This window comes from Pavona decussata, unplaced genomic scaffold (assembly GCF_977016875.1).
Source record: "Pavona decussata unplaced genomic scaffold, jaPavDecu1.1 SCAFFOLD_155, whole genome shotgun sequence".
NCBI lineage: Eukaryota > Metazoa > Cnidaria > Anthozoa > Scleractinia > Agariciidae > Pavona > Pavona decussata.
In genome coordinates, this window is record NW_028145567.1 from 1,452,236 (window position 1) to 1,465,428 (window position 13,193).

Genomic DNA, 13,193 nt, shown 5'->3' on the forward strand with positions numbered 1-13,193 from the left:
AAATATTTAAAAAAAAGTTAAAAAAATTTAAAACCATCTAGGTTAAAAGTTTAAAAAAGCTTAAAAAAAGCGACGACGTTTCGACGTCCGCTTAATGTCATTATCAAGTCAACAATGAGTGAAATGAGAACGAATATAAATGTAAAAGAATTCGTAAGAGACACGAATAAAAGCGAAAATATGTGATGATAATAAAGTATTGAGGAAAGTAGGGCGGAGCTTGTTTCTGATGAGGGCAACAAGCTCCGCTCTACTTCCTCAACCTTAACTACCCAATTAGTTTGATAAATTCAGCGATCAACAAGTTTTTGCATAATATCGACAACATCGATGCAGACAAGAATACAAGGGATGACAGCTCTACCATCATGGTCCCACTACCATTTAAAGATCAGCAATTAGCTAACTCCGTCAAAAAGCAAATGCAAATTTTGAGCGCCAACATTGGAATCCAAATTAGACCCGTGTTTCAGTCTAAGAAGATTGACCAAATTCTTGCTCTAAAAAAGAAGAAGCCCCCTATTGTTAACAATCAATGCGTGGTCTACAAATTTGAATGTGATTTGTGCGACGCAGATTATGTCGGGTACACCGCCCGTCATTTACACCAGCGCATTAACGAACACAAATATTCTGCAATCGGGATGCACCTTGAGCAACACCGTCTATCGAAGACTGGTTTGGTTGACAAGCAATTCTCTGTTCTACAGAAATGTAGATCAAAGTTCGATTGCCTAATCTTTGAGATGTTATTAATTAAGGAATTGAACCCTGAGTTAAATACTCAGAAAGACTCTATTCGCGCCAAACTCTTTACGTGACTCTGCCTGCGAATACTTTATTATCATCACATATTTTCGCTTTTATTCGTTGTCTCTTAGGGATTCTTTTACATTTATATTTGTTCTCATTTCACTCATTGTTGACTTGAAAATGACGTTAAGCGAACGTCGAAACGTCGTCGCTTTTTTAAACTTTTAACCATGATGGTTTTCAAAATTTTTAAACTTTTCAACTTTATCACAATTTTTTATAGTTAAATTGCTCAACAAATCTCTTCTTCTACGAATTTTAAAATACTTTTTTTGAAACCTTTTTTCCTTGAGGATATTAGCCAACAATTCGAGATAAAATAAAGTCTAGGGCAAGTTTGTACTTAACATTGGCACAAATCGAAAAAACACGGATTTGACAAAATATCTTTTGGGTTCGATAACTTATCGCGGCTTTCGGGGAACGGAACCCGAGTGCCCTAAAGTTTAAAGTATTGTAATTACAATGTAATTCATGTTTCGCGTTTACGTTTACCCTTTAGGCCTAATACTGACCAGCTTCAAATCTCTCCTACAATCGCACTACTTGATCAACCATACAAGTAATGAGAATTAAGGAAATGATCCCCAAAGACGTCTTGATGCTTAACTACTCTCTCCCAACTATCACCATAAGAAATAACAGAAAACAGTTAGGAGAATGTGCATGTTGATATTGTTAGTGGTAATTTGTCGCCCATGCCCTACAGTACCTCCCGAGGGTAGGTCACCTGACAAATCGAGCATTTGCGTCGACAGTTTGTAGTGTTTTGACGTGTTGAAGATCGCTCGCTGTTTTCCAGTCATGTCCAATACCCACCACTTGTTTAGATTCGACTCGTACGAATGTGGCACACGACTGCTGCAAGTGGTGAGTGTGACACTTTTCTTCGTAATCCTAACGCTAACCCTAACCCTAACCCTATAATTCGTGCTTGAATTGACATACCTTATAAAAAAGATTAAACCACTTTAAAATTAAGCAAGAAAACAAAAAATAACCATGTCACATGACGTTTATTTTTGGTCCAAATAGTGGGCTGGCATCTCGTTAACGAAGCGGCCAAGTCAATTCGTACGAGTGGTAAAACTGCATCTCATTAAAGAAGGCCACAGGCCTAGTTGACTCGCACGAGTCGCTCTATTTCTCTTTAGCCTGCCATTTGTTTTGTTCTGTGTTTTTGAACATTTGTATTATTTTTTAGCTGTACCGAACTCGAACCCGAACACCAAACTATAGAACGAGTAACAGAATAAACGTCTTCAGCGGCCATGTGCATGTCTGGGTATTTCTCCAACAGATATTAAGAAGTCGACTTTTCAACTAACATTCTTGTAGAATATACTTCGTTCTTCGTGTTTGAAATGACATACCTTTTAAAAAAAGATTAAACTGCTTTAAAATTAAGAATGAGAACAAAAAATAACCATGTCACAGATACCATTTTGGGATTTCCATCCCAGCCGAAACTTCTCACAGTAAGGTTTTTGTCAAACGCTCAGATTCAAAAACTAAAAGCAATTAAACACAGCGTCACCACCTATTATGTTGCAGACAGCCAAAAAGAGAACAAACTAACAACATATATCTGAAAAATTGAAAGCGAAAAACTGACCCGCATGCACGAGTCGCAACAAAAGTGAAAACTCCGTAAGTTTTCTCCCAAGATACAATCCTATCTTAAAGCTTAGCTTTGGTTTCGCTTTACTACAGTCTGTGATTGGTTTAAAAACCTCACGTCACCTTTTGATCAATTAGAAATAAGACCAAAACCAATTATATCTTGATCGTGCGAACTTTCCGGCGTTTGACGTCATTTACGTGAATTTGCTTCGAGTTCTGATTGGCTTATTCTGTTGTTTGCGTCTGATGTGATTGGTGCAAGTTTTCCCGCGCTTGACGCCATTTACTTGAATTTCTTTCGAGTTGTCATTGGTTCATTGTGCTGATTGCCTCTGACGTGATTGGTCAGTAAGCCACGATTGGTTTGAACTTTACTTCTAAAATGATTCCATTCTACTCAAGTCAACAAGTTGATTCCGTTATTCCTCGTTCAACTTCCCCCGGGGTAGGGGCATCCCAAAAGCCCCGGGTATTTGAGGGGGGTTGCTGACAGCACTCCGTTGCAGTAAGTTCCTATCAGCAGCCGTGCTCCTCTTCTCATACTTGAGTAACGATCTTTGTTCCTTTCTTTTCCGCTTAATTTCCTGAATCCACTTGAACTCGCCGACTGGTTGGCCTCGGACCATTCTTATAAACTGAGGGTTCTTTTTCCGTGTGGCCTCATATCGCTCTGCACAACGGTGTCCTTGGTACCTTACTCCACGTGGACCTTAAAACACAGAACCACAAACAAAAGAGAACGACTGAGTGATAATAACTGTGGCTAAACACTGTATCTCAGAGTTGCAATTAACTTTATTTCCAACGACAACAAGTGCAAAAATAGACCATTTCCGAGCTACCTTGAACCTTATTATGAAAGCCAGGCTAAGTGCAAAGTTATTGTTACGAAAATTAGTTTTCGTTCACATGCAAACAAAACTAATTTTCATTTGAAAAGTATTGCACTTAGCCTTGCTTTCATAGTGAGGTTCACAGCAACTCGGAAATGGCCTATTCTCAACCTTGAATGTATCATGAATGTGGAAAAAAAAACTTACGTTTCCCAGTATGTGTTAATGACGGCCATGTCGGAGCCAGCTTTCTTATACGTATAGTTCAACACCAATTAGGATGTAAAATATCTTGAACAAGAGGAGTAGTCTCCGATTTCCAAACACCATGAATTATTATTAAAGGTTTGAGAAGCTATATATCAACCATTCAAACACCTCGAAGTTGGCTAATAAAAACTCGGCTGTGTCTCGTTTTCTAACCTACTTCTCGGTGTTTGGAAATCAGATAAAACACTCTTTCGAGCGTTTGAGATAGCTTCTCAAACCATGAGTAATTCTTCGAGAAATTCAAACCAAACGTTGACCAAATTTGATGATAATTAAGATCACATTTCCAGACCTTCTTCACGGTAGTGATTTCCTTTGTTTTCTCGTCCTTACTCAACCCTTATAAGGTAGCTTAAGGTGGGGGTATACGTGAATTTGAATGGAATTTTAAGAGGTTTAAAGAAGGGATAAAAGAAAGAAAATTGTTTTTGGAACACCAACAGACAGTTGCCCCCAACCCAAGAGCACACCAGTTTGGTAGGGGACTGTTTGGATGTCAATACATCAATTTTTAACTTCGAATTCTAATTTTTAAACTACATCAAACCTCAACTATTTCTTATTTCTCCAAATTTTACTAATCTTTTGAGAAAATATATGTACTCCCAAATATACCTAAAAATCACCAAAAAATTTCCAAAACACCCCAAAACATTGATTTGTGTTTTGAGCTAAGGGTTTTTGCATTGCTTGACACGCGAACGAGATATTTCCATTAAACCGATTTTAAGCGGCGTGGAACGGCTTTCAGGTGTACCCCCGCCTTAACCCTTCCCACCCATAGTCAAGCTCACCTCTCTTGGTGACAATAGTAGGCAGCAGAGCCGGCTCTCTTATGTCCAATCCAATCCCATCAGGGGTATGCGCCTTCAGTGACACTAGCGAGCCACTCCCAGCAGTCACAGCCACCCATCCTACATTGGACAACACCACGTCAGCAGCACAGGACTCCCAACCGATTCCTTCGACGGTGAAGTCCTCTGATTTGAATCGCGGAAAAGTTTCCATGCGCTCTTTTCCGCCACATGGGACCTGTTGTTTGCACAAAATGGATTAGGACTGGGAGAGAGTTTTGCTGCTCGTTCTTCCAACTTTCGCCTTCGTGCAAAACACCGCCAGCTACGTAACCTGCGATCAGGCGTCTTTAATTTTTTTTTTTTTTTTTTTTTTTTTTTGAGAGAGAGAAAAGGGATGAGATATAGGGAGGGAGGGAGGGAGGGAGGGAGGGATTGAGGGAGGGAGGGAGGGTATGATTGCATGTTACCATCTACGCAGGCTAGTTTACATGATACTGGGAAGGTACGGAACGTGATTTGGGGCTTGGAATATTTATCCAAGAGGCTCCAATATCAAGACGTACAATCTCCTTACTGTTCTATATATGTCTTAAGATGCTAGTTGAGGGAGTTTCTCTCTACATCAATCGTTTCATTTCCTTCATTCTCGTAACCTGTATGTTTGATCAAGAGGTGATATTGTGAGAAGAAATTAGATGTTGGTCACTATTGAGGCCTTGTTTCTTGCTTCATACCTTACTATAGGATATTAACCCTTGTTATAAGTACGTAAATTCCGGGTGAGTTTCGAAGGGCTGTTTGAGATGGCATTGACTGACGTTTGGACAACCTGAGCGGAAGTCATTATCAGGTTGTCAGGTTGTCGAAACGTCAGTCAATGTCACCTTAAACAGTCCTTCTCATAGGCTCGATTTCCGCCGCTCCCTCCGTCTCCTCGGGGGTGAGCGTGGGCTCATTTTCAGAACAGCGGCTGGTAATCGAGGCTATCCTTCTCAAGACTACACTCAATCTCGTCCCCAGAGCCCGCGCGCGTTTTAAGCCAGCGCAGGCAACTCGTCCACGACTCCCACGACTCTTGCTTCCTAGACTGCAAGCAGTCCCTTTCTGGTTAGTCGAGATGGTGTGCCCCAAGCCCCCCTCCGCTCGTTCGCTCTAGTTTTTTTTCGAGCTCGGCTATTTCGCGCGACCTTTCGACTATCCAGAAAGGGACTGCTTGCAGTCTACTTGCTTCCTTGGTGCTGAAACAAAAGGAACGCAGCCTCTGGGAACGAGATTGGACTACACTAAGCCTGCGTAACTAGCGTTATTATCCGTGCGCAAATATTAAGTTTTGGCGGCGGAGCCAGCATCAACCAGCGGCGTAAGCCACGAGAAGGAAATCAGCTTTTCTCCATTCCCCCTCGCCACTAGTTCGCCCAACATTTCCCCAGGTGCGCATGCTGGACTACACTCACCCGGATGATCATAATCTGTACGTCCTTATGACATGACTCCTGGGTTCAAACCATTTACAGACTAACACTTGTGTTAATTTACGGTATTTGAAATTAATGCGACTTGGACGAATACCGACATGGCGCATGTACTTACTCCAAGCAGTTCTGTACCGGCATGTTTATCATACACTTCATCTGCCTGCGCTTCTTTACAAATGTGCACCGGTAAATTAGGAGATGTAATCACAGTGAAGAAGATAGATTTGACTGCCTAAAATTACAAAAGAGACAAATTGATTAATTGATTGGTTAGTGGGTTAATTAATGATTAAAAGTGAAAGGACACTATTGACCATTCTTAGGAGTTTTTGAGAATCTAATTTCTCCCTCAAACCTCAAAGAATTTTGTTAAATAATGCCAGAAACATTTACTTCTTTATTTTGTGGGAAGCTGGTCATTTATCATACCGGAACATTTGCTATTTGATTGACATTCTGGACAGCTCCCTTGCACGGGAGAGTTAATGACTTTCTGCCGGGGAGAAACACCCAGTTGTAGTGTTCTTGTTGTTTTCTTTCGAGGGGGAGAGGGGTGAGGGGTGGAATGGGACTTACTGGCTGAACGAAGAAGAAAGAATTTAGGAAAAGCAGTAGATGAGGCTAAGTGTGGGCAAAGTTTTTGTGCCACGTGGCCAATGATTTACCGGTAAATCAAGTAGCAAACACTGCAAGCACAGCTACAAAGCGCATATAGAAACTTAACCAGTCACAAAACGGAAAATGTTGAAACCTTTTCTTGTTCTCTCCTCACAATTAGATACTGTTTATCTCAACTATCAAGCTATTGCCGTCCTTTAGTTGTATAATAAATTTAGTTGTAATTAATAGTGTAATAAATTATTGTTGTAAAACTGTAGTTAGTTTGTTACATGCAGTTTGTAAGTTACTTTGTAGTAGGGTTAAGTAATTTGTAATTGTTTTTTTTTTTTAATATTTAAATGTGAAAGAATAACAAAAATTATTAAAATTACAAAAATAAACCTTACACGGGGAGAGTACGGAGGGGAGTGAATAGGGGTATGTAAATCCACCGATCCGCTAAAATCAATGGCTTAATCCGCCGATCCACTAAAATTAATTCCTGAATCCGTCGATCCGCTCAAAAAATCAACTAAATCCGAATCCGCAAATTGTTTGCCGCGTTGGATGATACGCGAGATACAAAGCGACTTCAGTTGTTGGAGTTGCCTTGCGTGACATTGTGTTTTAGCGTTGAGGATGACTATCAACGAAATATTTATGTAACCAACGTCTGTATCGAAACAAGATCTTGCAGATACGAGAAAAAAGAGCAAACTTGAACTTCCTAACGACCAAAATCCAAAATCCGGGCCCCAAAACTGGATAAAACCGTAATCATAGGATCCGCAGATCCGTTAAAATTTCGCTCTGAATCCAGAATCTGGGCTAAAATATTTACCGAATCCGCCGATCCGTAGACCTAATCACCCCCCTCAGTATGTATACTGCAAATCAAACTAAAGTTCATTCCTTTTGGGGCTATTCCTGAATGGAAATACTCATGTGTGTACTGTGCGTACTTTCCTCTTCTTTTACTGATTATCCTGGCTCACCTCGATTAGCACTGCTATCTGCAGAGCCAGGGGATTAAGGATTTATTGGCAAATAATAAAATGTTGTTGTTGTTGTTGTTGTTGCTGTTGTTGTCACGATCAGAATACATGGTAATACCTTGAGGCTAATTTGCACAATCTGATTGATTGGGTTGATTCGGCCCAGTTTGACAAAGAAAACCAGTGAGTGCATAAAAATCGGCCCCAAATCAGAAATCAGCCAAACAATTGTAACGTTTAAATTGGCGCATGCAATTGAACCTACTAAAAGGGCTGATAAATCAGTACATCATGTAAATCAGCCTTTAAGGACGGTGCCTACTAACACCGATGTATTTTTGCATGGTTTATGACTATGTGGAAAAAGCAGATCTTAGAAAGGGCTATTGAAATCCAAAAAGGAAAATTGGGGTAACCACACATTTTTTAGAGATAAATAAGCAACAATTATTCTAAAAAGCAGTAAAATATAAAGCAATACTGTATAAAAAATTATGGTGTCTTCTTTTTTTTTTTTTAATTGAAGATTTATTATCCCTGAAAAATGCATGGTTACCCCAATTTTCGTTTTGGATAACAAGAGCACTTGCTAAGTTCTGCTTTCTTCGCATAGTTTTAAACCATGCAAAAATATCCCTGTATTAGTAGGCACCACCCATAGGAAACCCGAGTATCTCGAGATGTGCAGAACGTATGCGTAGTAACAAAAGTAGGCACCATCCTTAAAAGCATTGTTTCAAGGACCCATTGTACAGGACAGTTTCAGAATCAATGAACTGGTATTCTTTTGAGACATAAGATTAAGCAGAATGGCACCAAATGAAATGTGTATGAGCAGAGGAAGAAAGATACCTCTGGAATTGTGTCCCACTCATCAGCACTGTCTCGTTTCTGTCGTTTTATCTGTACAACGGAGATCAAAACAAAATTAGGGAAGTGGTCAAAACTACTATACTCAGACAGGGCTCACCAAACCATAAAATAGATGGTCGTATCTGCCTCCACCCCCCCCCCCCCCCCCTCTATCCAGCAGTAAAAAATGACAATGAGATTCCAACTTCACTTTTCTTGTTTATGTAACAATGTTGGCTCTTGCTAGTTAAATACTTGAGTCAACTCAAATTTGAAACCAACTGTACTGTTCATGAGAAAGGTGGTGTCTTTGATAAACCCCCATCCCTAGATAAGGTGGGTTCACTTCTAATAAACTTGTTATGGCCAATCAGTCCCTTATTGGCACATAACAGGCCCTCGGTTGTCACTAAGATTTTGTCATTAATTTTCCTGAGCTTTAAAGCCACATTTTGTATTAATTTTCTCATGATGCTTCTTGGGAGAATTTGTTTAAACATCGCTTGAGACATTTTTGTACCTTTGGTGCCCATTTCCCATATTCTCATGACCTAAAAGTTTTATCAAGCTGTGATATTGTAAGGAGAAAAAATTAAATAAAATTTATTTAATTTGTTTAATGAGGGTGACATTTAACAGTCTACATGACTGACAAACCTGTGGCCCTCAGATACCAGATCAAATAGGCCTTATCACGGTTTTTGATGCCATTTTGACGAGTACGCAAACACGCTTGAAATAACAGTGATTGCACGGAAATCCGATGTCAAATAATTTTCATAAAACATCGCTTCTGAAAAATTCATTAATTGGAAACTTTTGGCACTAAGAAAAGGATTTTGGAAAAAAAAATGGAGGGATGTAGCTGTGCCAGAAAGCGTCCAGTTGTGTTTTGAACTTTCCATACATTTGTCTGTATTTCTTTCCCGCGAACTATTTTTAGTAGCAGTTCACAGCTGGTTCGCTATACACTGTCAGACAAATGTATGGAAAGTTCAAAACATGACTGGACGCTTTCTGGCACAGCTACATCCCTCCAATTGTTTTTCTTAAAATCTTTTTTGTAGTGTCAAAAGTTTCCAATTCATGAATTTTTCAGAAGCGACGTTTTATAAATTATTTCACATCGGATTTCCATACAAACACTGTTATTTCAAGCGTGTTTGCCTACTCATCAAAATGGCATGGAAAACCGTGACAAGGCCTATTGGAATTTGCAAATGTTGGTTTTCTAGGAGAGGTACCAGAGTACCTGGAGAAAAACCTCTGGAGCAAGGACGAGAACCAACAACAAACTCAACCCAAATATGACGCCAAGTCCTGGAATCGAACCCAGGTCACATTGTTGGGAGGCGAGTGCTCTCACCACTGCGCCACTGCTCCCTCCCTAATTAGATGCTGTGAACACTATCATTTTGTGCATTAAAATTAACAATCTATTAACAAAATTGGTCAAAATTTCATGATCTCACTGGAGCCTTTTGAAATGATTTCATGCTTGTGAATGCAAAACAAGGTATGCAGTGTATTTCACTTCACCTCAAGATAGTCCACTCGTCCAAGTCCCCCCAACAGTAGAGATTGGCCTGGTTTAAGAATAAAGGACCTGGGTACAAGCCAAAGTGCTGGATTTAATAGTTTTAGCTCACTGATCGTCAACAGGTTTGTAATCTGCCAAGATATAAGCATGCTTAAATTAAATTAAGTTTTGGTGATTTATTACACCTAACAAATAAATATTAAATCCAAACAAACAATAATCAAATACATGTAGAAAAATAAAAATTAATTAATAATAAGTAAACACAATAATCAAAGATTAATGAATGTGTTTGATGATCTCAATCCCAGGCTCTGTCTTTCCTTTGCCAAGTTGGTGATGACGTCATCCGCCCCTGCAAAATCTGCAGGAGATGCCAGATATGCATCCCAAGATCCATTCATTCAGTTTTTGATCGATTGATTGTCCCATACAAATTATCTCAACTCCAAACGCAATAAGGAGTTAATGTTCTCTCTACGTCAAATGCAATTAAATTGTTACAAATATACAAAGTTTGAAAACCTGCTTTTCACTGATGACTCCAGGTGTTGTTACAAATATACAAAGTTTGAAAACCTGCTTTTCACTGATGACTCCAGGTGTGTCATACATCCAAGTCTGATTTTTACTCGGCTGATCTGTCACTGTCACAAATCTTGGTTTAACAATGGCAAGATCACTGGATCTATTTTTCAAGTGTGGGAGGACCAGTGTGTTTCTCTGTCTCCCTCGTCTGGTATTTCGCCTCTCTCTGTAGCTTGTCTCTTCTTTGTCAATGATTTCCTGGTCAATTTCAATTTCAGGATCTTCTGATTTCTGCCAAAGAGAATGAATCATGATATGATTGCATGCACAGTAATGGTGGTGTGGTTGGTACATGTACAGAGGTCAGCAGATACAAAGATCCAGGGTTCAAGAACAGTTAATATTTGTAAGAAACCAAACTGTTTCTCCCCATCAAAGTGTATTAATGAACCATTTGGCAATAGGCAGAACCTAACATAAAATGTTGCAGGCATCCCTGCACAGATGCCCCCTCCCAACCCCACTTCCCTGGGACCATCCAGGAGAGCTGTAATGCTCCTAGTTACCTGAGTGCTGACACTGAGTAGCCACCTGTCCGATGTCTCTGACTCTCACTCAAACTCTTGGTGTTGGAATAAAGTTTAAAGCCCAGGTCAAATGGTGCATGATAGTCAATGATAGCTGATGATCATCAAAACTATCATCAACTGTTATCAACTATTAAGTGGGTGGTCAAATGGCTCAAAGAAACTTGTGATAGCTGACAATAGTTTAACGTGGGCTTCTAGTGTAGGCACCTGCCAAGTGTAAACATCACAAACAAAACTTTGCATGTATGAATTTTTCGCGGCGAAAGTGAGCAGCAGCCTGCTTCATTTTCCTTCAGTTGTTGGAAGAACTAACGGAAAATTAATCTAGAGAGCGCTGGTGGAGAAAACGGCTGACCGAAAAACTATCATAGACTATCATGTGCGTGGACAAATGGGAAAAACTATCGCCAACTATCATGATGAATATGAACACGCTCAAAGTGAATGATAGTTGACGATAGTCAATGACTATCATCGACTATCATCAACTATCATTGACTATCATTCACCATTTGACCAGGTTGTGCAGAACACATTATCTCTTCCCACCCTGGTGTACAAATAAGTGTCAGTAAACCATTGAGCAAAATCTAATAAAATATTGGGATAACTCTGCAAGGTATCTCAGGGGGAGAGTAGCAATGCTCCTCATCACTACATGCTTGGAAAACCAGATTTCACCATTGCACTGGTGAGCCACCTTGCCAGGCTTTTAGTTAGAAAGCTTCCAAAAGGAATACCTCCTGTGAAAGCTTTTTCATATCATCTGGTATCTAATGTTATTGGAATCTGCTTGACAAGCAAGTTAATCCCATAGATTTTGTACAAATACACAACCACTTCCTTCTCACCTTTTTGACACCTTCACGTAGTCTCGTACACAGCTTCTTCAACATCCAGTGACTTACAGGAAACCTTAACATTCTCTGGGTTGTGTAAGGCCACAAGCTCACTGTTGCTCTCTGTAGCAGGTCTGCATCTTTGTAAACACTGAGTAAATCTAACAGCAGATTAAACAAAGACGTTTTACCAGCATTACTACAACCAACAAGGTAAATATCACCCTTGTGGTCCCAGTGCTCTAGGATTTTACTCGCCAACTGTAACATTCCAAAGCCAGTCTTCGCACTGACGAGGCACGTGCTCCTGATGTTGCCGCCTTCAAGACCGTGAGCTTTGCAAATTGTGAAAAGCATCTCTTGCAAGTGCGCTTTTTGCTTTTCAGTATGACCGTCTACTGGAAGGAGGTCTACTTTGTTCCCAACTATGATGATTCTCTTTGCCTCACCAACTGTTTCAAGGAGATTTGTGAAAAGGCTCCCCGGTAGATCCAGCAAGTCTACAACGTACAGAATCAAGCCTTTTCTTCTTTGTAAGTGTCCTAAGTACTCCATAATCTCACTAGATGTTATGGTAATGGGGAAGGGCTTGTTATAATGTTTCAGATTAAAACATTTTTGACATACCAATGTTCTGGATGCCAAGTCAGAATCTCGTTCCCAGTCCCTTATCACCGGATTCTTAGAAGGTATAACGTAACCGGATTTCTCTGGATCTTCGCTCTGAAAAACAGCCCCGCAACCTGGGCATTTAGGAAATGGCTGCTCATAGGCATCCGTGAACGCTTCAATGTTTAACGACGCAGGTTCCGCAAGTGAGTTTTCTTCAGAAATAACAAGTGCTTCTTCGTGGGATGTTTCCAACTCGCTCAAAGACAGCGTTTTTTCCCAAAGGCTTTCCTTGCTGTAGTCAGAATAAATTAAACTTTTTTTCGCTTCATCTAAAGTTGTGTCCTTAGAGGTTTTGTCGTCGAAGACGAGATTCGACGAAGTTCTGAAGGATCTGCGAAACAAACCACCTACGATGTGCAAGTTCCCACGCAATTGTGGTGTGACTATTACGTGAAAATGTCTGGCTCTGGGATGAATAGAAGATACGAGAAGTCTTCTTGTACTCGAGAAAACGCCTCTTGCGCTACCCAGTTGAAAGACAGACATCTTTTCTTACTTTGGATAATTCACGTGCTGTTTCCAGGTTCGCCATCCGCCATGACACTTGTATGGGCAAACCCGCTGGAAAACCGCAGGCGAAGTTGGGCCCAACCTTCTCGCATTGTTTTCACATTGCACGACACATTGCACAGGAAAGACCCGAAAGATCCATCATTCTGGAGCATCAAGAGGAATATCTCAAACGAAATATCTAATTAAAGGACATTAAACCATGGTCACGAGAAAAATAAAGTATTCAACACGTTAAGAGCATAGGAAAAGAGCA

General features: G+C 40.2%; 1 protein-coding gene across 2 annotated transcripts; it reads right to left on the reverse strand.

Annotated features, from left to right (window-relative positions):
* Positions 1–1,810: 1,810 nt before the first annotated feature.
* On the reverse strand, positions 1,811–12,996 carry LOC146465779 (nitric oxide-associated protein 1-like). Of its 2 annotated transcripts, XM_085128179.1 has the most exons (7): positions 11,768–12,996; positions 10,378–10,617; positions 9,798–9,929; positions 8,259–8,309; positions 5,927–6,043; positions 4,334–4,571; positions 1,811–3,145 (listed from the first exon to the last, which is right to left on the reverse strand). In XM_085128179.1, the coding sequence occupies exons 1-7, from the start codon at positions 12,911–12,913 to the stop codon at positions 2,856–2,858; spliced, it is 2,214 nt and encodes a 737-aa protein (XP_084984305.1). In that variant the 5' UTR covers positions 12,914–12,996; the 3' UTR covers positions 1,811–2,855. The 2 variants fall into 2 exon arrangements, with proteins under 2 accessions (XP_084984305.1, XP_084984306.1); XM_085128180.1 differs by lacking the exon at positions 9,798–9,929.
* Between the last annotated feature and the right edge of the window lie 197 nt (positions 12,997–13,193).

What these genes read in the sequence shown, in the direction of transcription:
- LOC146465779 (XM_085128179.1), bottom strand. Translation starts at nt 12,913, where the DNA reads ATGTCTGTCTTTCAACTGGGTAGCGCAAGAGGCGTTTTCTCGAGTACA. An exon ending in GAGTCATCAGTGAAAAGCAG is followed by an intron (nt 9,930 to 10,377) that starts GTTTTCAAACTT and finishes ATATCTTGGCAG; the next exon opens with ATTACAAACCTGTTGACGAT. An exon ending in AGTGGGACACAATTCCAGAG is followed by an intron (nt 6,044 to 8,258) that starts GTATCTTTCTTC and finishes TTGTAATTTTAG; the next exon opens with GCAGTCAAATCTATCTTCTT.